General features: G+C 38.5%; 1 protein-coding gene across 1 annotated transcript; it reads right to left on the bottom strand.

The window, feature by feature from the left end:
* Positions 1-27679, bottom strand: ADSS1 (adenylosuccinate synthase 1). Its single transcript, XM_053946489.1, has 13 exons — positions 27494-27679; positions 14811-14913; positions 13343-13405; positions 12551-12601; positions 12141-12207; positions 11641-11748; positions 11199-11280; positions 10175-10301; positions 9105-9259; positions 7810-7934; positions 6000-6097; positions 4719-4868; positions 1-3294 (listed from the first exon to the last, which is right to left on the bottom strand). Exons 1-13 carry the CDS (start codon positions 27677-27679, stop codon positions 3242-3244), a joined length of 1368 nt encoding a protein of 455 aa, XP_053802464.1. The 3' UTR covers positions 1-3241.

Consider the following 27679-nt stretch of genomic DNA (forward strand, 5'->3'; position numbering starts at 1 on the left):
AACTGTTACTTCAAATCTATTTTAATACATCTTCAAGGACAAAATAAACAGGTGTGGATCAAAAATAATTTGAAAAAAATCTGCATAAGGTGTAAGTATAGATTGCACATTACTATGGAAATGCTTCATTTTCTTTCCTGTTATAAAGTGCATTATGCCAGAACTGTAAGACGATATAGAGCCAAATACAAAAGTTTCAAAATCCTATCCTGAATGTGTTAGAAAGTGTTTATCTGACTAGGAAGGCCATATTGTAATGGTGTCAGAAAAGATCTCAAAAACACTACTGTGCAGGTGTGAATCCATAACTGCTACTTTTAAAAAACTATAATCTTTACCACAAATTACGGTTTTTCAGTAAATGTTTTCCCTTATTCTTCCATCCAGATATCAAACAGGATGATGCATCAGCCAGTTTTAGCCATTATTATTGAATTTGGCTGGGAAGAAAGAAGTAGTTAAATTCATCACAGTGATTGTTATTAAATGAAATTCCAAACAATACAAAATAACATACATGGAAAACAGCCAAAATTAAAGGAAATTTATGTTAAAATGTTCCTATTAAGCAGTGTGTCTCCCAATAGATTAAAGAGCTTTTTCATAAAAGCCTGAACTTATTCACATTTAACTCAATGACAGCACATGTAGAGTTTAAGAGGAGTAGAAATTTTATTTAAAATATCTATGCTGTGAAATGAAATGCAGGATATTATTTTTATGGTAACAGATTAAGTCATGGGATAATGTTACATCATGCTCACTGACAACATCACTGGGTTTTCTGATGAATCCTTGAAAGCAAGGACAAGCCATGTGGATCTAATGGATACTTAATGGAAAAATGGAAAATAAAAAGATTAGGTGGAAAGTAATCCTGTGAAAATTACGCTATCAAAGCTATTGTCTCCAATATGCCAAATACTCAGTTTAGAGTTGGTCATTTAATCCAGTTATTCAGCACACCAAGTGGCTCGTTAGTCACTGTGGACTTTGTCTATAAATCAACCAAAGTTTAAATATAGCGGATACCTCCCAGCACAAATGCACGGGGGAAGATGGGGCCAAGAAAAGGAACAGCTCTAGATCATTCAGAAGACAAATGTCACAGGGTTAAGCCATGTGAAAACAAAACTTAATTACTGTATCTCCAAGCATCTTTATGCTTAAAGTACCTCATATAAATGAGGCACACTTCACAATGCTTGTGATAATTAGCACTTAGCAAGTGCTTTGCAAACATTAAATAAGGTTAGAAATCTCATCGGTCTTTCACCAGAACAGCTATAACTATGATGGGCAGAGCTTCTTCCTCAATTCAGATCAAGGACTGCAGGGCTTGACCCAGGGAACTCCAAAAGGCTGTGTTGAAGAGGTATTATGTATTACTAATTGCAATTTTACAGATTGCAAAACCAGCGGCAGCAAGATTAAACTATTTGTCAAAGATGGACAAAGGAGTTAAAACAGAAGTAAGGATTCACAGCTTTGTGATCTTTTTTGTTGGTTTTTTTTAGAGAAAAAAGGTATTTGCTTGTGCATTAAGCCAGACTCTATAATGGACTGAGGCATGGCGAGACTGCACCAGAGCTGGATGGTGTAAGAATTCTGCCTTACAAGCAGCAAAACATCCCTAAACAGTTGCATTTAGTGCTTTGCACTGGTACTTTTAAAAGTGTTTCTTGACACAAATGGCTTTGAACATTATCTGCTATTTGACATTGAGTGAGATGAGACAAAGGGGATGAGTATGGCACAACATCCTCCTCACAAGTTTTCCTTTTTTCCGCATTTCTAATGCTCAGTGTCATTGTTTTGTACCCTTGGAGTTACCATGTCAGAAAAGGGTTGGTTTTACACACTGCATAATAGCATCACTGAGGATGGGATGCCATTTCCACAGCCCATGGGAATGATACAAAAATATTGTTATAGCTCTCTGAGACATATATAAAAAAAGGAACATCTACGTGGAGAATTTCGCAGTTAGGGAATAACTCTGCCTCTAGAATGGTCTTTTTCTTCTACAAGAGGTAGGCCTTTTTTGAGAGCTCTTGATGCATAACCATTACAAATTAGAAGATCCACAAAGAAGTCCAAGTACATTCTTTAAGATTCTGAGACCTCTCCACAGCTTCTGCATGTCCCAACCCTGGCTGCCGCGTGTCATCCCCTTCTATAAATAGGCATTACATTTTGCTGAGGAAGGTCAAAATGTGTGAGTGGTGTAAATACTGCAGCAGTCATCATTGAGTCATGCATTGATTTATTCTTGGAAACCTATGAGCTGTGGAAGCAAGTGCCTTACAGAGCCACAAGTCCCAAGTTCCTCAACAGAGTACCACAGTAGAACTTGGGAAATTTCAATCACAGGACTAGCGGGAAGAAAGGTCCCAGGTTCAAGGAGAAAACGCAGCTGTCTCAGCTCCACTCTCCTCATGTGTTTTGTACCCTCAGGACTCTTTTCCTTCTACCTTCACTCACTCCTTTTCCTACTGCATAAAAGGAAGGCCACACACCTGACAGTCTCCAGCCTGTTAGTACACAGAATAGTTCAAAGAATTATTAAACAGGTCAGCTTTCTCCAGTTTGGCCCCTTTACAGATGTTATCTCAGTTACTAGAATAGGCTTTGTGATAAATACATTTTACATTTTAGCTGCTCTCCATTCATTTTAGTAGGCTATCAAAAATATTATATAAAAATTATACAATTGTGTTTGTCTTGCTTTGTGCAGTCAAAAATACCCATCTAACTTTGCTGTATTATATAAACTGAAAATCTTTATAATTCAACCAATTTCAGTGCATGGTATCTGTTCTAGTAGTGCCATCCCAGATACACAGATATTTTAACATTTGAGGAAAAATTCCAAGCTTCACAATTCTAAAGTTACCCAATAATTACTGCAAAAGCCATGATACTGGTTTCAGCAAGGAGAAATTATTATATAGGTGTAAAGTACTTTCAAATACTAACATGGATCAATTGAAAAAAATTATTTCCCTATTTTGTTAGAAATATTTTTTTTTACTTTTTTGATGATGGACACCAAGGAGATTTTACACTGAATTTACTGAGAACTTAAATAAAATGTTACAATACAGAATATATGGGGCTTTTTCTATTTAATTCCTAGAAGAATTTGTTTGTTTTAAATAGCATTTCCATTTCAAGAGGAAGCAGTAAGGAACAGATGAACGCCAAGTTGTGCTTCTCATCACTGAAGTTCTTCATTTGTTTAAAACAGCTGGATCATCGACTCTCTTGATTTCCCAACTCCAACCCATTTAACTAGGGAGGAAAACACATCTGTTAGAACAATTACTGAGAGTAAATACTATAATCAATGAACTGGAATAATTTTCACCTTTCATCATGCTTCACTACAGACTGACCCATTTTAGGAAGGAAGTTTCATTGTCAAAAATCCCTCCACTCCAGCTGCACTACTGGACTAAAAGTGCAGTATACTGAAGTTTGAAAGCATGAAATAATGATACCATAAACACAAAGCATTGCAGATGGAAGGCCTAATAGAAAGTCAGGAATGTTTGTTGCAGGTTTAAGTGCAATTGTTTTGAGTGACAGGATATTTAGCTACATCCCTGCAGAGAGGAAGCCAGAGCTGCGCCAGACTCTGAAATCTGCATAATGTAGAACAGGAGATAGTGATGCCTACATACTGCAATATTTTTTAATGTAAGGCTCTAACCATAAACATTATCCAGTGTGAGCAGCCAGCCCAAATTACACATTGTAGCTGTTCCACTGCAGTTTTTTTGTCCATGGTTGCTACAGAATTGACTGTGGATAGGTCACCTTTAGCCATCAAACCTAGCAAGGCATCCTGACTTTGCACAGTAAACCAGAGGAATAAAGGTAAGGGGAGCTGTATTTACACATCCCTTGTGTGTCCTTGACCACACACAGGCCATTCTCTGAGTTTCAGTCTCTGCTATCAGATGTTTCCTGATCCGTGACCGATACAGGAATTGCCGTGGTTGTAACCAGCCTGTACTGCACTGATGTGACCTTTGAGGTGCTTTATGGAAAACAAAAGCACACATGCCAGCTGTCTGTGCTTGTTACTGTGGAAATTCTCTCGCAGACTCCACCATTCATGCCACACCTAACTCTTGGCACATCTACAGCTCTAGCAGTTAGATTTGAAGAAAACTGGCTGGCTTGACCTTTGCAGATCGATGTTAGGATTCTCATTTTTCCAAAGTGGAAGAACTGGGCTAAGCAATCTTGTACCTGTTATGCAACACAATTCCTTGTATGAGTAAGAATGGAAAAAAAAACCAAAACAAAGACATCTAAGTTCAAACAGAGATGCAGTGCAGGATGCAAAGAGAAAGGGGGGAGATGAGGACATCAGCCTAACTACATACTAAAGTATGGTGCACAGACCCCTAAGTTTTCACAGACAGAAGGTGGCTGTTTGCCAAGAACAACACATGTTTATCTTTTCTCTGGTTAAATACTTGCCAGCAGCATCTTGGAGCTCTCTGCAGCACTGCAGACCTGCCTGCTGTAAACCACCCTGTATGGCTTCTTGGCAAGCTGTCATTTACCCCCATCAGTCCAACCACTGGTACTTTCATTCCCTCCTGCCCAAATAAAGTGACTTCCAAGTACCAAATTGAGCACTTCCACAGAGCTGTGTCTGTCTGCTGTGGCATCCTCATATGGACATCTAGAAAGAAATGTACCTGGCACGCCAACGTGGTTTTCCACACAGCGGATGTAATTCTGGGCCTTGGGTGGGAGGTCCTCCCATTTTCGTGCTCCAGTTGTGTCAGTTTTCCACCCAGGCATTGTTTCATACTCTACTTCTACCTTCTGTAGTATCTCCTGGTTAGCTGTGGAATTACAATTTTTGTCACAGTTGATTTTAGCTGTTCTGCCTTAAGAGAACAGACCTATGGCTCTTGACCAATAAAGTCTTATGACAACAATTAAAATCTGATATATGAGGAAATAGTATTTTTACTGGTTTATTCAATCATTTACTTCTTTATTCTTAATTGAGGTTAAATTCTGATATTTTGGAAGATAAATCTGATTCAAGAGGATCTAGGAATACAGTTTCCTCTTCCAAAAACTGTAGAAAGTACTCTATGCTGTCAACATGGAGTCAACAACAACATTACAGTTTTGTTTTTGAGGAAATTAGATTTTTTGAGGTTTACAGTACTTCCACTTTTTGGTTCAGATTTGCACAGAATAAAACAGTAGACAAGGCATTACTGTCTCAGAGAGTTTCATCTTTACAGAACAAGGTTAAATCAGTCTTGTGAAAAACTCTGATGTCTACAAGCTTTTCCCCACTGGAATGCTCATTGTGTCCACAGCCAGGAACCACCAAGAGTGGTGGGAAAGCTGGCTGCTGCCAGTCCACCCTGTGCCTCTGGAATCCCCCATAGCTCAACAGAACAAACCCCTTTTCTTGGCAGAGACTGTTACACATATCTTGAAAACATCATTAACGTAAAAAAATATGTATCATTACATCTAAAAAGTGAATCATTATTGAGGGGGAAATATATATTTTTATTAACCACAGTGTTGTTGCTGCTAATAAAGCTTAATAAAGCTATCCAGAAGCAGCTTTATTCTGCTTGTTTCCATCTCATTTTCATACAGCTTTTATTTCAATTTTGCTTCATTAAATGCTATTGCCAATGATACACAGTCACTGACTCAAGTCTTGCTGACTTTCAGATCCCTAATTTTGCCAATAAAAAATCTAATGGCACAACACAGAGGCCCTAACACAAGCTTTGATTTGTTCTGTAGTTCTTGCCCATTGTACACAGATGCAAGGTAAATGGAAAATGCCAATGTAATGGTATGGCAATCTTTATACAGAGACTGCAGCTCCATAAATTGCCATAGAATGTCTAGTGAAAAAGAAATCAAGTCTGATTTTAAAAAGCAAAATTGGCTTAACAGGCAGGAAAGATGAAAATGAACATAGAGGTTTAACTTACCTGGAAAATATGGAATTCTTTTCCCACCCAATTTGTAAGCAACACCGATTTTAATTTCATCAAGGACATCAAGAATATCCAGTTTTGTTAATGCCAAACTGCACAAAAAACATCAATTAGTTACACACATGATGAATCTCCTTTTCAATAGTTTCCTTCTCTTTTTTCCCCCTCAAGCTCAAGCAGCCCAGCCAGCAGAAATACACAAATGTATTAAACGATTGTTAACTGAATTCACACCTCTGGGAGGAATACTTGACTGAGATACCACAAGACATTTCCAAATGCTTGGCTGCTCACACAGGTTCAGCACAGTGCATGAAAATGTACTCTGACTGTGGAAAGGGGCACCTGCTGGGCCTGGTTTGGATGGGTATGACACGTGACATCACTGACAGTGACTATTTCTGTCATTCCTACTGATTCACAACTGTCTGACAGATTTATTGACTGATTACACTCTTTTAACAGAACAAGCATAGTTTGGTTACTAAAACCACATGTGCAGTTCATTAGGAAGGATCCCGTCCTGCCTTTCAGTCCCTGGGCTGTGCTGTCAGTTTAATGAACCTGATTAATTTTGTGAATGAACACATCAGAAGACAAAAATGGAACCTCAAGAAGACACTGTAGTATTCACTGATCTGAATAGAACTGCATTTTAAAATCGGTAAAATTCTCCAAAACAATATTCTAGATGTTGCCTGGCAAAAATCTGAGCAGCTAAGGATTTAGACAGACATGTGCATAATAGTCCAGGCTATATGAGCTCAGTAAGTACATGATGAAAGGATTAAGTGAAGAGACTTTTTGAGAAAGAAGCACCATAGAGCCAGTTCTTCAACTTTTTAAAATCTCCCCATGTTTTTTAGCTATCACAATTATCAGAGAGGATATAGTTTTGTTGATAGTAGTGCAGTAATTGTACAGAGCTGAAATGGAAGGAAACCTAATGCCTTCTTAAAATTTTCCACATAAAATAGAGCTGCATAAGTTAAAGCAAAATATAAATCCAATTAAAAAAAAAACCCAAAGCTAAAAACACCTTTTAATAAATTAATGAACAAGACCATCGTTCCTCTGTAACATTAGTAGCATAAACGGTATTAAATTATGTCTCAGTCTGTAATATATTAAAATGCTCAGGGTCACATGTTTGCATATATTGACAAGTTTGCCTGAATGCATCAACCAAGGAAGCCACTTGGTCTCAAAGAAAACAAAACTTAGCCCATTAAAAGGAGAATTTATAACACAATATTTCACTGGCAAGACATCTTTGTAAATAAATGAACCTGTTGAAACTGGAATGAAAGCTGTGCCAGTTGTTGTACCCTTGTATCACTCCATTAATTTCACTTATCAAGGCAGTGGGTCCAAATGATGCAGAATTGGTCCTACAAGTAGGATCCATGAGAGTGAAGCAAACCTCAAACCCAACAGGTTTTAGACCATGGCACAAGTCAGTATGAAAGCACTGGATCAAAAATACTAGAGTAAACCATTAGAAAACCAATATATTGATCCTATGTACACTGGCCATCTGATGAAAGCAATGTGAAAACATGTACCAAAAAAATCACAGCTATCATGTTGTAAAATCACTTAATTTGAAAAAAAAAAAAAAAGAAAAAGTCAAAGGAATTAGATTATTATTAGCATTAAGACAATTTTCAGTTGCCCACTTTGCATTATTGTATTGCTTAAAATGTGACACTTTACTGGACTTATATTAATGTTACCTACATATTTATTCTGCGAAGCACAAAATTATCACTTCCAAATGTAGCGCAAAATCTGTGATGCTTACGCAGTGAATCCGTTGATCATATGAGCATATTTCAAAATGACAAGATCTAACCAGCCACAGCGTCTCTTTCTGCCTGTAGTCACTCCCCATTCATGGCCACGGGACTGTAAAAGATCTCCAATTTCCTAGAATAAGACAGAGAGAATGCTGATGGTGCTTCACTGAAAAAAATGGCTTGAAAACAAATACAAACAAATACAAATGAATAACAAGAAAAATACAGTTGTTCCATTTTGAAAGCTATTTTTCAGGAAAAAAAATCACTAGGAGAGGACTAAGGCAGATAACAAATTCCCTTGTGCACAGGATTTTTGTATTGCAATCATAGCATTTCAAATCATGTATTTAATATGACTTTTGTGTTCCAAGGGGAGACTTTTCTCACTTCTTCATCCAACAGGAAGATTTTCTTGACAATTCAATCCATTATAAAATTTTGTTTGCATTTACTTTTTCATCTGGTCTTTTGACATCTTTTGGTTTTGGGGACAAGATTGTAAATGCTTGGGACAAGACCAGTGCTTGTACAGCGTCTAGGTCAAAACACCTAGGGCTCCTTGCTTCTACCACAGTGTGAGACTGCCAGCTGTTCCATTCAGACTGGCAGTGGCTATACTGTGGTAAAAATAAAGAAGGAAGAAACTTTATGTTCATGATTCAGAAACCCAAAGGACACCATCAACTCATCTGAGCCATTAGAGAAAGGATTTCAGTGACTAAATCCTTAAATCAGATTTGGAACACTGCTCTAGAGATTCCTGCATGCATAACTCATAATCAATATCCTGAGCTTTCTAGTTTCTTGATAATGAAAATACAGCAGGCAGTTTAAAATAACCAAATCTCTCCCCTTCTTTTTATTGACCCATTTGTGCATGACTGGCTGACATACACACTACATTTATTCTATAAATCACACAGAACACAGGCTATTAAGCACAGAAGTTGTTCTTGTAATTTAAGCTCTTCTGGGATGCACTGACAGTTCCAGTCCACAACAAACTCTCACCACTGAAACACACCTAATGATGTTACATAAGATGATGACATCAGTTTTCTCACTGATCATTACTACAGAAGTGTGGTCACTGCAATGTAACATCATCACACTTGTATTTCTCTCCTCTCATGATGAACACCTGAAGTTCACAATGTAATTCTCCTCTCTTCATGGCTGTGATTGCTCAGCATTATTATCACCGTGCTTATTTATCAGCAGCATAACCCTTACCCCACTTCACTGACTGTTACTTGTTGCCAGCTGTGAACACCCCATTTTGTAACACTGAACCTACATTGATCTGCTCGGTGGGGAAGGCGCCGATGCCCACGCGGGTGGTGTAAGCCTTCACCACGCCGTACACATCCCCCACGTGCTGCGGAGGAACGCCCAGCCCGGTGCACACACCGCCCACGGTGCAGTTCGAGGAGGTCACAAAGGGATACGTGCCTGCCAGGAAAACACAGCAGCACAGCCCTCTGTCAGCAATGGTAAGAAACAAAGACTGTTTTTTATCAGTTCAAAGAAGGTTTTCGCTTCTATGTTTGGCTTTAAAGCTAAACTGGAACAGCAGCCAAAGAGGGAGGCAAATTCTTTTTATTTGTGTCATTCATCCTTTACAACTTTCACCGAGGATTGCACACAAGGGAGAAATTCAAAAGCATCTCAATACTACCTCCATTAGGCACCGGATCTATTATATGATGCTTCTGCTGTGTAAAGCTTTTTTTCCAATGTTCTGTGTATCACAGAAATTATTTCCATTACGTTCATGGAAAGCCTGGTGTAAAGGTCACAGTCTGGCATCCCCAGTGCTCTGCACAAGTGGCTGTGAGTAGTTACCACAAATTGTCTAAGTCTTAAGAGGTTACTTCTGATCTCTACACAGTGACTCGGGGCTGGAGAATCTCTTCAGTCCTTAATTTTTTCTTCATTGATTTAATTAGACTTTTGTTAAGAAAGCAGAGCAGAGACCAGTTGTAGTGGCAAGACTTAGAAGTTGCTGCACCAGTTTAATCCTCCTCCCATGGCAGAGGAATTACCTAAATTGCACTGCAATGAGTACCTGGATTGTTTGGCAATGTGCATACACATTTAAAAGCAATCAAGACAAGAATATCTGCAGTGAAATTTCAGCTGCACTGGAATAAACTTCAGTAAAAATCAATATTTAAACCCTAAGCACTAATCCCGTTAATGATACAATTTCTGTTTTAATGAGCTTTACTTCTGGGAGATCTGTTCCTATTAAGGAAAGACTATTTCGTTTCTTTATTTTCCTGCTGTTTGCAAAGTCAATATAAACACAAATCAAAATAAAAACTGATCTCTTAGGAGTTAAGCTGAATTTAGAATGTAACTTACCAAAGTCAATATCAAGTAATGCTGCATTGGCTCCTTCAACGAGGATCTTCTTTGGGGAGCCATGAAGAGCTTCATACATAAAATACACACCATCTCGAACCATGGGTCTTATTTTTTCGGCATATCCCTGCAAATTGAGTACAAATGTCAGCTTCCCCAGACAATAGCTGGAAGCAGGGAACACTGCGTTCACTTTTGAAAGACAAAACATACAGATAAGTCTAAGCTTCCAGCCTCAATAACTGTGTTTTCCTGAAAGATACAACCATTAGTTTATACTCCTTTCAATCTACTGAACCACTCATATAAGAAAACATGCTGACTTATGGCATTAGAATGCCATACTTTCTGCGTCATTTCTGTTCACAGAGATGTGGTATGCCTACTGAATTTTGTTGCTATAGTCTTTAGATAGTGTGTCTATAGTCTAGCCACACTGAGAATGGGACTTAGAACTAGTCCAAGCACCAAAAGAAAAACATATCAGTCCTTTTGAACATTAAAAAATATTCTCAGGGTGTCAGCTCTAAAAAATATAAGAAAAAACTTGGGAAAGGTAAGAGATATTTTTAACATCCGCTTTTCCTACATATTCCTGAAAGCTGTTCTACCAATGGCTCTTCTGGATTTATTTGTAAAAAGACAATTTAAAAAAAAATACCAGGATCTTGAAATATGCTTCCACAAACAATTCTTCAGTAAGCAAAGAAGTCCTACTGACACACTGGTCTAATTGAAGTCATCACCCTGCATTCTCTTGACTACTTTGATACAACAGACATTTTAAACAGCATTCAAAAAAGTAAAATATTATAGGAGAATTAAATCCTCCACAGAGCTTACATTAATGCCTACAGCAAGACAACATTCTACTACAAAGCATAGTTACTGTTTGTTAGAAGCTTTTATAATAATGAACATATGCATTTTTCATCTAAATTAGCTCAATAAGTGGTATGTCTAGTACACTTCATTTTTTTATCTTCTAAAATTAAAATAAATATTTCAAGTGATAAATCCTTACCTTTAGCTTTTTCAATTGTCCTTCTGTATCAATTTCCAGTGTGGGAAACATTGACTTGTACTGTTGTGCCAGGTTTTTAAATCTGTAAAGAATTGAAATTGTATCTATGAGGAACATAGTCACAGAATCACAGACCCTTTGGCAAGAACTCAATTTATATTATGCACAGTGTATACTGAAAGCTATAAGGAGAAAATACTCAGGACTCTGACACCTCAACCAGTGCATTTCCCAATGTTCAAAATTACATTTTAAATGATGAAAAACCCTGTGATGTACAGGAAATACACACACATACACATTCTTTCCAGTTTTCTTCTCCTTCTAGACAATTTATATACAAAAATCAGACACATATTTAAAAACATCTCCTTAAAAGCAAATCTGTCAGGCAAAATATATCACTCTTTAACACAATATTTACAAATGAAAATAGTTGTACCTTGAAGAAAATTCATCAAAGTCAGAGAGGAGGTCACAAATCCTAAGGCCTGTTCGTGCAGCTTTGGAAGAATATGTTGGTCCAATCCCCTTTTTTGTTGTGCCAATACTAAGTAAAAAGAAACACCCCCCTCAGTATGTATAAATACATGCAAAAATACACTTTATGCCAAATAATTTTGTCAAAGCTCTTCAGTATACCACATACAGGGCAGGATGTCTGAGACATAAAAAGATATTGAAGTCCTATATTAATAAATATATTGTACCTTTCAGGCTTTGCGTAAGTATTGCTAATATTTGTGGTATTCAGTAAAGCATGAGGCCTTGAGTCTGGCTGACAGTTTGTTCACTAACATAAGTAGGAACAGAACAGAAGCACAGAATTATTAACATCAACAAGGCTCTTCAGAGACACACAGCATTTCTGTTTTCCAAAATTACACTGATTTTCCAAATTTGCATAACTATTAATGAAATGAGGGTGTTGAAAATATTTACTTTTTTCCTTCTTGTGCTTGACGTTGCACTTCCTGGAGCCCATCTACTGCCTGGTGAAAGTCAAACACTGCAGTGGAAAATCAAATGGATATAGTGAGAGAACAAAGGAGAAAAATATTCTTTAAATCACAGACATCCATAATTTCAAGACAAAGTGCCTCTGCTGTCATTGACAGTGCACAGGCCTCCTCAAGTGAAAACAGAGGGAGTATTCCCTAAACATTGTGAAAACATGTAAAACATCACTCTTCAGTGGACACAGATTCCATTATCATGCTTCAGATTACACAACATAATAAGAAGCTGTGTTAGATCAAAGATATAGCTGCTCTGTGGAATAATAATTTAATTTAGCCTCATGAGCAAAGCAATAATTTGTGAGGGTTCTTTCCCCTTCACTCTTCACTTACCTATATGTGCTCTATCTGATATAATCAGTCTTTTCTCCCAATCTTTCAAACCTGTCAAAAGATGAAGAAAAGTAGGATTTCAGCTGTGCTGATTGGTTGAGCTTTGACATTGCCTTTCACTTTTTCTATCTTTTTGCTAGTTTATATGGCCTCTTGCTAAGATAACTGTAGACAAAATGGATAAACCACAAGACAACATCAAATAGAAACAATGTTTCTATTGAGAAACTTCTCATTTTTGACTTATCAGCTTTCTCATTTTGGTATGGACAAAGATACCTCTTAAATGCCAGATTGCTGTGGCTTACACAAAATTCTTTAAATAAATATTCTTGTTTAACTTGCTACACTATACATCACTTAAACTCCATTTGTGCCTCAGAAAACAGAGAATTTCTATATAGAAACAATCTAAGAAGTAGAGGATCTTGGAAGGTCATAAGGTCTAAAGGTTTGCTCAAAGCAGAACCAACTAAGTTTATATTTGGGCACAGAAATTTTGGGTTAAATCATCCCTATTTGAGGTCACAGGAAGCTTAGCACACACTTTAGCATTTATTTTCTTTTGAATGTGGCATCAAATGCCATAAAACTCCATGAAACCCATGAAAAGACTGCTTTTGAAAATATGTCTAAAGATTACCGCACATTTCAACATTTTAGATACTGTTTCCTCATTTAAAAACCAGAATGTTATTACTGCACTGAATACTTATGGTCAGAAAACAGCTTACAAAAACCCTCAACCTGGCTGCCAATATAAAGGTAGGTTAAAAATTACTTGATACAAACCTTTCTTTTCATTCTTTTCAGCTTCTTCAAACAGGCCTGGTAAATGTATAACCACTCCATTACCTTTGGGAACATAAATGATTTATTTTAAAACAAGGAATAAACCATATATTTTTAGGTTATAAGGCCTGTAAACACTTGCTGTCTAAAATATTATTTAAGAAATAAAACTAGAGTTCACACAAAGTGATCTTGAGAATTTTTTTGATAAATCCTGATTTGGGGTAAGCAGCTGCTGGGCTGCTAAACTCAGGAAAGCCAGAGCTGGTTTGTTTCAGGCGTGAACGCCAGGCTGCTGCACAGCCAGCTGAGGTAAGCGGATTCTTCTCTTTGTTCATGGTGGACTTTGACCTTCAACTTCAACCTCAATTGTTCACAGGGAAAAGCTCAGAGAAGTCCCTGGCCTTACCACAATGACAAGACTGTGTATATAATATTTAAATCTCCTTCAATATTGAGGTCTTTTAAACTCAGTTCCAAACTAGTGCTGTGATACATTAACAATGCCTTCCCCCTGCTTTTGAGCTACAAAATAGAACCCACGAGTGATAAAGAGCAGTGCTGGCGAGACATGGAGGATTAGTTATGCAGTGGGCTGGAAACAGCTGCTGCCTCCTTCTTGGGAATGTCAGAAATATATGCAAGAGCCTGTCTCAGCCTAAATTTAGCATAACTCAAGTTATAGTCATTACTAATTGACAAGGGAGTAAATAGGAAAGCAAGACAACACACTATATTTAGCTGAGAGAAAAAATATGTTTAATAGATTCTAGTTATCCATTTGGAAATTATTAAATGGAACAAAACTGAAACTCTATGACTCACTAGAACTTACACTCATATCTTGAACAGTCTGTACATCAGTTCTCTCAGAAAGAATCAAAACTTTGGACAAGAGGCTTAAATTTGCCTACCATTTAAATATGACTTTAATGTCCAGTGAATGCTGCAAATATTTTTGTGATGCCATCTGCACCAAGTATCTTTATAGCAAAATACAACATCACCCTAAACAGCTGGTGATGTGAACAAAAAGGGGACTGGATGATGGCCTCCTAAGTAGAGCCCTGCATTTTGGGGCCTATTTCTGGAAGTCAGTAAAGAGCTGTGAGAGATAATTCTTATTATTTATTTAGCTAAGTCCTGGCACTTGTGCGCTCAAAGAATAGCACATATATTTCTGAAAGTATAAAAAGAGAGTGCAAGTAGAGGGTGGGGTCCAAATTTTACCACAAAGTATAAAAAGGAACATGGTAAGATGTTCTTGCTTTCAGTTTTCTAACAGTGGAAACTAAACTGACACTGAAAGTAGAGTAACTCTTCATGTTAAAGCAGCAGTGAAATAAAAGTCAAACAGCTAAAGCAAATCTGACTGAGAGTCATGTTTTTCTTTCCTTGTTACTGCAAAGTACAGTTCCAGCTATCCACTACACAATGTTTTTTTATAATAATTTATAAAATGTCTTACCAATAAAAGAAATTGCCTTTGGATTAATGATGCCACTAGGAAATAGGTGAAAATCATATTCTTTCCCATCAACAACCACAGTATGGCCTGCATTATTCCCACCCTGCAAGAGAAAGAAGCATGTGAAGAATAATGGTCCAAACTCTAAGCAGATGATTTGGCAATAGCATCTCTTTTTATTTATACATGCCTTTGGTCACATGCCTTTGGTCACTTTGGTCACTACAACATGTTTCTTAACATGTTGTAGCATTGCAAAAAGGGCTCAGACAGGACAGTGAGGGAGTTAAAGGAGTTCAGCAGGACTGTAGAATTATGAAGCAGAAGGATACCGTGAAATCAAGGCAGGGCTGGGCCAGAGCAGGCGTTAATACAGGAGTGGTGGCATAAGCTAGGCAAGAACTGAAGCTTTCTGGGAAAAGAAACTGGAATTAACTGCCACCCTTGGAGTCCTGTCTCTGACATGCCTACACAAGCCCATCCTTTTTAGGCATCTTCTGTACATGGACATTTCCTTGAGTTTAAGCCCAGTATTTCCCTTTGAATGGAAGCTCTTCCCACCTGCCCAACCACAAACAACTACTGCTTCTCTTGGTGCAGTTACCACCACCACCACTTTATGGAGTCTGCAACAATTCATGACTTACACAACTACCTACCAGCACCAAGAACAGGAGCTGGTATTTTCCTTACTAAACTGCTTTTCCACAAACTCTTTTAAAGGAGAATGATGTGGCAACACAGAAATTTGGGAAGAAGTGAGCAAATCAAGGTCATGAATTGATTTGGCCTGAAATATTAAGAATTAAAGGTCCAGTCTTCTCAGCAGGCTTAGTGTTTTTTCCTGCTGTATCTTAATGTAAGTTTGTCTCCTACTGATAAGATTGAAACCTGACTACTCACGTGCTGTGGTGCTACAGGCCTTCAGTTTTCCCGAATGATTACAAGTCTTTGTGGGTTTGACACGAGAACTGGATGATTTAAACTGTCTAGAAAGAGGGCATCTACTGGAAGGGGAACTGAGACTGCTACTGGTAATTTGCAGAAAATAAAGATTGTTGGCTGAATGAGTAGAGTTACATGAAAATGCTGAGAAAGAACAGTCATTTATGAAAATGAATACTAGAACACACTTTAATCCAGAGTTTAATTTATTCTTCATTTACTCATTTGCCTGTTTGTAAGTAAAACACAGGAAAATGGCAACTGAAAATCCTTTAAAAATGTGGATAAATGCTGAAACACAACATTAAAAAATAAGAACTATGGGTTACAAAAAGAGAATGTTTTTTAAGCAGTGTGATGGAGAACCTTAGGAAATATGTCTGCAAACATGATCAAAATCATTTTTATGCTTTGGAACATTTGAGCTGAACAATTAATTTTAAACAGATAACCTGCTAAGGGAGAGCTGAGGAGTTAGAACAGGAAAAATAGTACATACAGATTTCATTTGACTTAAAAACTGTGGGATCGCTCATCCTTGGAACGGGAAGGATTTCAAAATGTCTTGCTAATGCAGAGTTATAACTTGTCCAGAGAATCCTGGCTATTTTTCTTGCCTCCTAGATATAATAAACCAGTTGTAGGAATCTGGATCTAGTTAAAAGTACTAAATTATCTAGAAGGTTAATTAATCAGGCAGGAGAGTACTTTACATGATATTTAAGAGGTCTGACTGTGGTGGATTGGACTGGTTGAAACACTGGTTTATGTTATTGTCAGAATGAGAAAAAAGCTAGTAACTTCTTCTAGGACACCAAGCTTTCCTCTTCTGCTCACCTATAGACAATGGCAAGATGGAAACGTTAAAAGAATTAACTCCATCATTTCATACCAGTTTAACCTCTCCTACAAATAACAATTTCCTCTTTTCCTCAGAAAATGGGGAACCAGGCTGCTTCAAAAGTATTTGTTGTCACAATGCTGCAGATATACTCTGCTTTTCTTAATCAACATGGATATGAAAAAATGAAGTCAGGCTTGAGGACTCACAATCTGAGATAACAGCATTCCTAAATTATAGTCAAAGGCATTTTCTTGTACCCTAAAATTTCAGAAGGTGGGATACACTAGTATGAGAATGCTTATGAAAGACAGTTTATGCTTTTGGAAAGTTTCCTGAACAACTGACATCCAGACAAATGCTCTTTCTTCAGCAAATGCTTAAAAAGGGATGCTAATCAAGCAGCTTGTGAAAGTTGGCATACATAAAAAAATGCTGAAGCACAGAAACACCATCAGATATATTTAATGGCCAAGATCTCTGATACAGTTTCAGTCCCACTGGATAGATAATGCACATTAAAAATTCAGTGACAGACCACCTAAACCAGCATTTCTCCAATAAAAAACTAGTACTGACATCTCTGGAACTGCATTTTGCACTGCTCCTGCTGTTCTGTGTTTCCTAAACAAGTGTTTCCCAGGTATATTTTTACAGCTCAACTAACTATACTTTTATAAATATAATTGAAGTGATAGCAGAGCTTTGAATTACCCAAGAGACATGACCACACTTGCAAAACATTACAGTGGTCTGATGAGATATTTTCTGTTTATTATCTGGTCATCTCAGTAATTTCTCATGTTCAGTTACATAGATATTCTAACAGCATACTGGCAGCCTAACAGCTGAGATACTAAAGACATCTACTCCTTTTCTAATTTTACTCCAGTTCTGAGAGTCAATATATGGCTTGTATGAGCCATTTCTTCTCCTAACAAAATATAAGCGAACCTAAAATCTTATATGGGGTTTATTTGAAGACTACACATTTGAAGGTGCAGAGGACTGCCTGGTACACTGCAACTGTGTGAGCTGCCCTCTTTCCCTCAAATGGTATTTCATGAAAGTGGTGTGAATACTAACACACCGAGTGACAGTGTTCTCTGGACCCCCAGAATGCTTCCTCTTGGACCAGCCCTTGTTTCAAACACAAGAACATCATAAACTTCCATTTAATAGCCAGACTCTGCCATGCAGCACTGAGCCCACCTGAAATTTATTTCTCTTCAACAATTTGCAGTTTCCTAGGTCCCTAGAGATGGTATTTTCTAAAGTTCTTAAAAAATGTCTCTAACAAAGGGAATGTTAAGGCAACAACTTATGATAGATTAATCTTCAGTGCCATTTTGGCATGATCTGTATTGTGAAATGATGGTATGCTAGAAGTAAGTTACTGTATAGTCTGGGCATCCCCATTAAACCATTCTACTGTAGGAAATGCTGTTCCCAGGGAGGCCCCATGAAGGAAGCTGTTCCAGTGGCATCCATATGCACTCACACTCTTCCCCTGCTCCAGGCTGTGTCCCTTCCACAGGTGCAGTAGGGTCTGGGGTTTATTTAAATAATTTTTTAAAAATGATTATATTGTACTCAGATAAAAAATTATTTTTCCTGTAAGATTTTAATATATATTTTCTGAAATTTTATAATCCAAGTGTAAAATTACATATTGTCCCAGTACTAGAAGAAGCTAGAGGAACTAAACTATCCCATGCAACATTGTACAGTCTCTTTTCACTACAGCACTTTGTTTAAAAAAAAAAATCAATTTCCAAGCTTCTTATGTACTGATCTACTTGTGGTGTTGGATTGATGTACTGATGTACATTGATTACTATTCCAGAGTGCTTGAACACCAGCGCTGTATCAATACACTAAACTGAGAAGCTATATTTTACCAGTGTTAACAACTGCAGCTGGCATAAACAGCACCAGGGAACTGATAATTATTATGAACAGGTTGCCAGAGGACAGTCATTGTCTTCATCGTAGAACTTACAAAAGCCATGAAGAAACAAACCCACCTCCCAAACTGCTTAAAAGGTGCTGTCTTGGCCTGTATTGTTTTTAAAATCCTCTCTTTATTTTCTGCAGCCAAAACATCCCAAGACAGAGAATTTCTTTTGGGAGCAGCAGTGAGGCTGTTCAGTACCTGTAGCAGGAACTCTATTCTCCCAATTAGCCTAATGATACATGTTTGAACAGGAAGGAAATGTGGCCTATGCTCACAGGTGCTTCTGTCTGCTCTTGCCAGGCAGTTAGTGTGGAGGAGTGTTACCAGATGCTCTCCTGGCTGGCACATCCCTCAATTGCCCAGTGCTCCTCACAATGCCCGAACACAATTTGATTAAATAGATTAATATGAAAAATCATCAGATCACATATAAAAACCTTAAAATGATTGTTTCAAGCTATAACTAGAGTGTGAACAAGAAACAGGTTTATTTTTGATGGGTCTCATAGTGATGAGGTCTCACCCTCTTCCAGTTAACAATAGGGAAATAACAGAAACTGGTTACTGAAGATCTGCAGCCAACACTACCATGGTGTGAGTGACACACCAGCAGCACACAGAGCTCCTTCACTGCTACATGCAGTGAATGTATGAAATGTCACAACTAGGTTTTGAATAAACAAATGAGAAACAAAAACGTTGTTCAAGGAGATATCTGTGCTAGGAAGCACATGGGGCTATCTGAACACAGTTTCAGTAGTGGCTGATATGCCTGAGGCAAACCTCGTGTGTATAAACGGGAATATCAAGTAGGAGTAGAAAGATTGTATTACCTCTCCTTTTGGCAGTCGTGCAACTGCCACTAGAATACTGTGTCCTTGGTACGGGGACAAGATTAGAAGATGATCCCCTCTGGCATTATTATATGAATGTATAATCTATGAATTGAAATACCAGCCACAAACTAGCACGGGAAGCCTTCATCTGAAAACAAATGCTGTGAGTCCTGTCTCTCTTGCTTCAAGATAAGTGTCCCAGTAATACAAATTCCATCCATCAATGGAGCAAAACATTTTCTGAAATTCAACTGTATCTGCAGGCCAAATACCTCTCATCAGATTATCAAGCAGGCTACAAAATACTTCTGTTTTTTTACCTGAATTGAGTAATTTTGTTCAGTTTATTATAGCATTTTTATGTGAATAAACAAGAAGGAAAATTGTTACATAAACTGTTTATTCTCTTTACAATTTAATTAACAATGGCTATTTCTAACTTACATCAGCAACTGCCTGAAACTAATTTGAATAAATGTAGCTAATAAGTGCTACCAGCATGACTGGCTCTGACATGAACTTTATAATAATATAGATCCATTGACTTTCATGGGATTTCCTGTTACTTACACCACTGCAAATGAGGTTTGAACATCATTGGTATTAAAAATCCAGTCAGACAAGTGCAATACATTAACTGCTTTGTACCTGTAGACCCTTCAAGACAATGTCACTGAATCACCTGTATATGAACACTCCTGCCAATGACTGGAAGTGCTGCACATTCCAGCTGAAAGGCTGTTGCCATAGGTGCTTGTTAGAGTCCCTTACTGGAAGTTCTTTTTCCTATTTTTTTTTCAGTTTAACTGTTGCCAAGTAACATCCAACTCACTCCCACTTGGGTTTCAAGAGGTGGACCATAACTTTTTTTAAAATTTTCTAACTCAACCCATAGGAAAGAGGTGGGCTGGGAATATTCAGAAGTATCCTTAAGACCACAGGAACTGAGGGAATGATGATTTTTAAAGCTGTGGTGGTGACAAACAACTGGTCTGAGTTGCAAGTTTATCTCCAGACCCCAACCACCCTCAGCCAAATCTAATTTGTTTGGCTCTTCTTTCCCAAGACTGTGTTGCAGTAATGACTTCAAGTACAAACAACTCTGCACAGAACTGCTCTGACTCCTGTCTGTTCAAGTGTGCCCCTTTGCTGTCTCAAAGAAAGAGCAAAATCCATAGGATCCCACTGTCCCAACTGAAACAGTGATCTTTCCGAAAACTCCCAAATTCCCATGGGGATACCTTCTAAAACCTCATGAGATAATTAGTATGATTATAAACACAAACACTCTTGAGAAGAACTGAGCAAGACTTTTGACCCTTTAAAGAAACATAAAATTATTTGTAGCACAAATAAAAAACCTGAACCTTATATCATATACTGCACCAATAATGTAGTATTATTTCTTTACTGCAAAAAATGACCCTAACTTATACAGATACCTTGGTCTTCCTAAGCATCTGAAAAATGCAACTGGAAAAGCCAAGTCTAATTCAACTGAGGTTTCAAACAACAATCAGTGTAGGCAAACTAGACACTCAAACACTGATGATTTTATCTCAAACTGAATTCATTGTTTTGTTAAGTCACATAAAAACATGCCACAACAGACCACTATAACAAAATACATATTTACTGCAGCAACAGATGCAAAGAATATATATTCAAGGTGTATTAGTAGAAAATGCTACAGTGGAAAAATATTCTTATGGTAGCAGAATGCTAAAATAAATAAAATCAAACATGAAAAAACCTAGATAAGTCTGCTTGTCTTTAATTCTCTCTGCTGAAGAAGCACAGTCACGTCCCTGTGGGAAGTAATATGATCCAAGGATATGAACATAACTTTTCTTATATCTGTAAACAAGTTAAGAACAGGAATGAAATAGAACAGATATAATTTCAGTTTAATTTTCAGCTGTTTTCTTTTGATGCTTGTAGAGGATAATAAATTCATCAGGCTTTATAAAGGGGATTGAAAATTAAGCTTGCTTTCTTATGGAGATTTGGAAACTTTAAACCTGACCTTCTCATACAGTATTTATAATCCTGGTGGTCCTGAGATGATCTTGCTGATGCCCAAAGGAAAGGCTAGTTTAAAATAGCAGTGTCACCATGTTGTTCTAAAGCTTAAAATGATATAGTGTGGCATGTAAGTATGTATAAGCATAATGAAAAATAAAATTGGATATAGTACCCTAGAAGCAACAGAATTCTAGCAAATTTTTTGCTACAAAAATTTTTTAAGTTTTAAGGGTGGACTACTTCATTGTAGCTAAAGAAACAACACTTAAATCTTCTCCTGTTTTGAATAGTGAAATAAAACTTACTTGTGTTTTTGCAGGGAATCTTGCAAAAAATTACTTAGAAACCTGTATGAGTGTACATGCAAATGGGATTATCAACCTTCCCAAACATTTCAGAAATCAAAAACAACAGTCCTGCAGTCACTGTACACTCATGACTTCAAGGTCATCAATCTCTTCACTGAAGATCATCAAGCACTAAATCATTAGGAGATTAAAGCCTTTCCATGCTACTTTATCCTGTAGGGAAAAATTACACTAAATATTACAGTTAAATCTCATTGAAAGGAGAGCAACACATGACACACACAGAGAAAAACAGCAGCAAACAAGCTCCTGTAACTCCACACAATCCTCACATAAAACTGCCATAATTTAATCCCTGTTGCAAACAGTTCCAGTAGCCCATGATCAATAGGGACAAGCCACAACAACGTGTGGCTGCTTCCCCTGCCCTGTCAGCAGCAACAGGGGAACAAAGGAAACCTCCCCATCTCGTACCTAAAGCGCCCAGAGAAACTACTGGTCTGGCATTTCTGCCACGCTTGGGTTTTATTATTCAATTGCTTGCCCACAGGATTTTCATTTGCATTCCTCAAAGCACTGTTACTAAAATAGATGACATTTACATTGTATTCATTAAAACACTAACACAAGGAAATAGGGAAACCTACAATATACAACAGTTACTTGTATGGAAGCATTGGGCACATCCCTTCACCCTTGCTTAAATTGTTCCCTAATGTTGCAATGCTTCCTCAAACCCAAAACATTGCCAAGCTTTTCTTTCTAGTAAAACCTTCTCAAACTTGTTAACAACCACTACATAGAGAAAACATGCCACTCCACACCCTTGGTCTATGACCTGGTTAAACCTCTCAGTCCAAGTAACTCTGAACTACTCAACCAAAAAAGACCTTAACAGCCATTTTTTCTGGTACCCTTTTCAACCTCCTCAGCTTTTCTTCACTATTAACATGAACTGTAATTTTTGTCCATGTGCCTCAAAAGATCAGATGACCTTTGAAAATAAAGCAATTCTTAACCTGAAATCATAGACTTGATAGAAGAAATATTTTAAGAAGTGACTGCTTATTTCATGCAGAACAGAAACTTTATCATGAGAAGCTTAAGAAATCTAATAACAGCTCTTAATACAATCACATTCTTACTATTTGGTGTTGCTTCTTACAAGTCACTTCTTAAGGGAATGCAGATAACATCAGCAGATTGTTTCCAGATTTCCAGAAGGCAGAATTGTCACAGGACTGACACATCCAACATTGTCATGGGCATGCTGGAACAGCAGTGCCAAATGACAGCTTGAAAAATTTCTTAAAAACTGCCTTGGCCTATTCCCTGCTGCTGAATCACTGCCACTGGTGTTGGTGTGAAGGGAAGAAAGGCATGCCTTTGTGTTGCAGCTCGTTTACCATCTATTCAGTAACCATGATGTGACCTGTAACAGGTAGAGGTGATTATCACAGGGTCTCTACAACTTAGTAGCAATAGCGTTCCTGTCTTTCACATTAGGCTTTTGGAAAATCTTTCCTTTCCTTTGAATTTTTTATCAAATTGTTTATGGGCCATTTTTAGTGAAAAGTTATTATTACAGTGTACCTTACACAGTCTCACCTTAAGGAAACAGCTAGAACTGCATGACAACCAGCTGGCCTCAGTTAACTGAGAACTAATGATGTGTGACTTTTTAGGAACAGCTCTAGTCCAAGCAGGCCCTCTTGGAAGCACACCACCTTGGCCCCTTGGCACTTGGGACAGGTGACTGTTTGATCATACTCCAAAACTGATCTGAGAAATCAGCTAATTAAAACCCTGGTAGTTAACACCAGCCACCAGCTCTAGCTTTGAAGGTAGACATAAAACAAGGTATGGGGTGATGTGTGAAATGTACATCTGGAATAAGAGCTACCACAGATAAAGCCACAATCTGAAATCATGTTTTGAACAACACCAAAGATCTCTTCCTATGTTAGATGTATCCAAGAGGCAACATAAAAAGTGAACTCCCATCTTTATGTCAAATATTCTCTTAGTTAAAAGCTTTAAACAAATATGCAAAACCTGTTTTTTAAAGAAACATCAAAATGAAATATTTACCATTGAAATCTTTGGTTTTACCCTTTCCTAAAAATATATCAGGGATTAAAAGTATTGCATGGCATCATGTGACAGCTCCATGCCCCAGGAAGCCACAATAAGAAAGAAATATTAGCCTCTACTGTTTTTCTTCTGAAATTCTTTGCTTGCTGAAAGAGCAGTTTACAGGAAAAAAATGTTCTCGATGTTCTCCATTAAACCTACTCAGTTCCTTAACAGCCTGCTGTTATTAGTTTATTTAGAAATACCTTTCCTGCTTCTTTATATGGGTTTGTGTGCCTGTGTATCTGGTATTTTAACGAAAGCAGCCTGTGAAGTTTTGTACAGCATCATCCATAAGAGCATTCAGAGATCCCCTTTTTGAAACATCCTCTTTCACAAAGAATGCTGTAAGTATAAAGGTGAAATCAATTGCTTCTGGTGAACTAATATTTCATATTTAAATTATGTCACGTATTTCAGTGTCACTGAATGGTGTGTAACTTATTTTGAACTCAGACTGTATAATCTAAGCACTGGTCAACAAATTAAGTCATCATTTCATGCGAAATTCTGAATGCTCAGGAAAATTACAGAGGCTGGGGTTTTAATGCAGAATTTTCTTTTAATATACTTTAAAGCTTCCCTGGTGCCTGTGATGGACTTCTATTGCCATTCACCTGCTTGCCTTTTTTTCTAGTATCCTAGAAAACAGAATTTCATTTCCTCTGCAGCAACTGATGTCACAGATTATTTTTATGCACCCAACACATTAAAATACTTGAGAAACATTTAATGAAAGTTATTTCCTTTCATGGAAACATTAGGGAATTACTGTTTTTAAAAACCCCATTCAAACTCAAATTTGAAAATCCCTACACAGAATTACATCCCTACAGAGAAAGGAGGGCAGTTGCACCTTTTTTAAAAGGTTAGCTCAAAGGTTAGCTCCTACTAGGATGAAGAATTACTCTAGCTGGGACATGATTTCAGAAGACCTGAAAATCCATTTTTGAGATATTAATTTTCAAGCTTTCTCTACTTCACTGAGGACTAAACAAGCTGTTCAACATCCTTTTCATCAATGTCTTGGAAAATTGAGTGGACACGGCATCAGGTAATAAATAATGTTGTCAATTACTGTATTCTAACAAAAAAGTCTGGTGCAAATTTTTCTGACATTTTCTCTAAAATCTCTAATAAGTCAGTCATGCAGTATTTCTTGTTTAAGAAATTGCTTCTAATACACAAGTGCTAAGGCACTGAAAGTTTTTCTTAGTTTCCAGGAGCAATGCGAAGCAGCAAGGTTCTGGTCCAAACACTGAGCTTTTTCATGGCACTACACAGCATTAATGAAGTTCCCCTCAAACTGATTACACCTGTAAGTTAATGACCTGACATTATCACACTGAGAGAACTCATCAGTACTGTTCACTTCCTTAAACAGGTGCATACCTTTACTAAACCTTAACGGATTTCTAACAGGCAAAAATCATACACCATTATCTACTTGCATGACTGGCTTTGAAAAATTAAATTATTAAAACGGCACAGTTAAAATTACCAAATGCACAAAACACCCATTGAAGTATTAAAAAAATACAGTCCTCTTCAAAGTTACATAATATTTGCCACTCAAAAGTAAATAATGACTCATATTTTCTTTTTCAAATACTTTATAGTTGGCCCTAATCCTCAAGACATCTCCTTCTAACCAGTGTAGTCTCACCAGTGTAGCTATTGTAGCCTCACACACCATGTACTGGGGAACTCTCTTTTGAAAAGAACCCAGTGCTTTTCTAGCTCCACCTGCCTTCCATCTCTTCTGGTCTCATCAGGCTGCAGGAAGACAATCCAACGTGCCCAGCAGCACCTTAAACCATCTAAGCCATCAGCCTGTTACTAACACACAAACCCTTGTGGCATGCTCACACACACACACTCCTGTATCCTTCACAGGGCATCCTGAGGCTGCTCCTGGGGGCCACACTTGCAAAGTATCTCGCTGGACGGACAGCAGACCTGTCCTGTTCCCCTTCAGGGCACCCCACAAAATTGAACCTGAAAAAGAACCAACATGACTCCTTGCAGTAGTAACAGTAACCCCATGAGAACTTACTGTTTGACAGGGGCCTGTATGAAATGCTCGTCCTCAGCTAAAACTTTTAATTTTTTTTTTCCTCAAAGCAATCCCAAGACCTGAGTTTAAATTCCTAGTAACACATTACTGGGGGAGGCAAGGGGGAAATAAATATGAAAGAAAAGGTATGGTTCTGGTAACACATATTCATTAGCTACCTTTTGCAGGGAAACTTCTCCCCAAGGTGATTCAAGATCTTGGGAGTTCAATGTCCCAAATGAAAATACTTCCTCCACCTTCTAAATATTTAACCTGCATGATAACATTTATTTACATAATATACTTAATTAGAAAAACGTCCTTGGATTTATTACCTTGGATTCAAGGATGTCTGTAGCTTTTTAGTAGCTATCATGCATTTTAAAGGGAATAAATTTCATGGTACATACTAGCTAAGCTGGACTAAACTGACTACTTTTTAATGTGCTCACATAGTTTAAAGGGACAACAGACAGAATATTAGCTGTATTGGTCTAATATGTTCATAACTAATGTTTGAAAAAAGTTCTTTAGAAGTTATTACCACTATTGATGCCCCATCTCTGGAGGGGCTCAAGACTAGGCTGGACAGGGTTTTTAAACAACCTGGTCCAGTGGAGGATGTCCCAGCCCATGGCAGGGGGATTGGAACTGGATGATCTTTAAGGTCCTGCTCAACCAATTCTATTATTCTAGTTGGAATCACCTATATGTCTAATTTCGTTTATATTATGCAAATACATTGTTTTCAGAATCCTTACAATCTATTCAACTCAAAAATACCTATAAACAAAGCCATGCAAGATGTTTCCTGTTTTCATGCAATTCTAAATCCTTATTTTTACATAAATTTGGTTTCCCCCCCGCTATTTTACTCATGCTCAATTTTAAATATATATTTTTTTTAGAATAAACTTCCAGGCGCTTGGCAGGGAACACAATCCGCCCATCCAAAACAGCCCCTGCAGTGAAACTTTGTCAGGCTCCTGAGGTTTATTACGGCCGGCCTTCAGGCCGGCTCATAGCGCTTTTCCGCGGAGCAGCAGCAGCCCGGAGACACCCAGCACAGGCAGGGGAACATCCCCGCAAGCCCTGCCCGCACCCCGGCCCGCGGGGCTCGGCTTCCCGGGGCAGCTCCTGCCCGGGCAGGCGGCCCCGGGCCCCCGCCCGCCGGCACCTCGGGATTCAGTGTCGCTTATCGTGAGGGGTCAGCTATTTATATTTATAGCTCAGGGATTGTTTCTTTCCGAGTGGCATTTGGAGGCGCAGGCGGGGTGGGCCGGGGGGTGTGTGCGGCACACGGCTGCCCGCCCGGGCACGTTCGCGTCCCGCCGCTGGCTGCGGGAGAGGGACGGGGACTGGGGACAGGGAGCGGGGAGGGAGAAGAGCAGCAGGAGCGAGGAGCGGCAGCTGGAAGGAAAGAGCGCTGGAGGGAGGAAAGGCGGAGCAGCAGAGAACAGAGGGGACCCGCACGGGGAGGAGAGCGCCGGGCCGAGAGGAGCTGGGGGAAAGCGGGAGCCGAAGGGAACGCAGGGTGGGGAAGCGCCGAGGGAGTGGCTGAAAGAGCCGGCCCGGCACCCACCTGGCACCGGCACACAATATCCGACTCGGTGGCCAGCAGGTCGACCACCTTGCCCTTGCCTTCGTCCCCCCACTGCGCCCCCAGCACCACCGTCACTTTGTTACCGCCCGGCTCGCTGCGCGCCCGCTTCAGCCCGCCGGCGGCAGGGTGGCCGCTGCGGTCGTTGGACGCCCGGGTGCCCGACAT

The sequence above is a fragment of the Vidua chalybeata genome, chromosome 6 (assembly GCF_026979565.1).
Source record: "Vidua chalybeata isolate OUT-0048 chromosome 6, bVidCha1 merged haplotype, whole genome shotgun sequence".
NCBI lineage: Eukaryota > Metazoa > Chordata > Aves > Passeriformes > Viduidae > Vidua > Vidua chalybeata.

Bases quoted from the DNA above. Each gene is read 5' to 3' on its own strand.
- ADSS1 (XM_053946489.1), bottom strand. From the start codon at position 27,679: ATGTCGGGCACCCGGGCGTCCAACGACCGCAGCGGCCACCCTGCCGCC. The intron at 6,098-7,809 runs GTAAGCATCACA...TTTTTTGTGCAG, and splicing joins ATGATCAACGGATTCACTGC to TTTGGCATTAACAAAACTGG. The intron at 3,295-4,718 runs GTACATTTCTTT...TTTCCTCCCTAG, and splicing joins AAACCACGTTGGCGTGCCAG to TTAAATGGGTTGGAGTTGGG.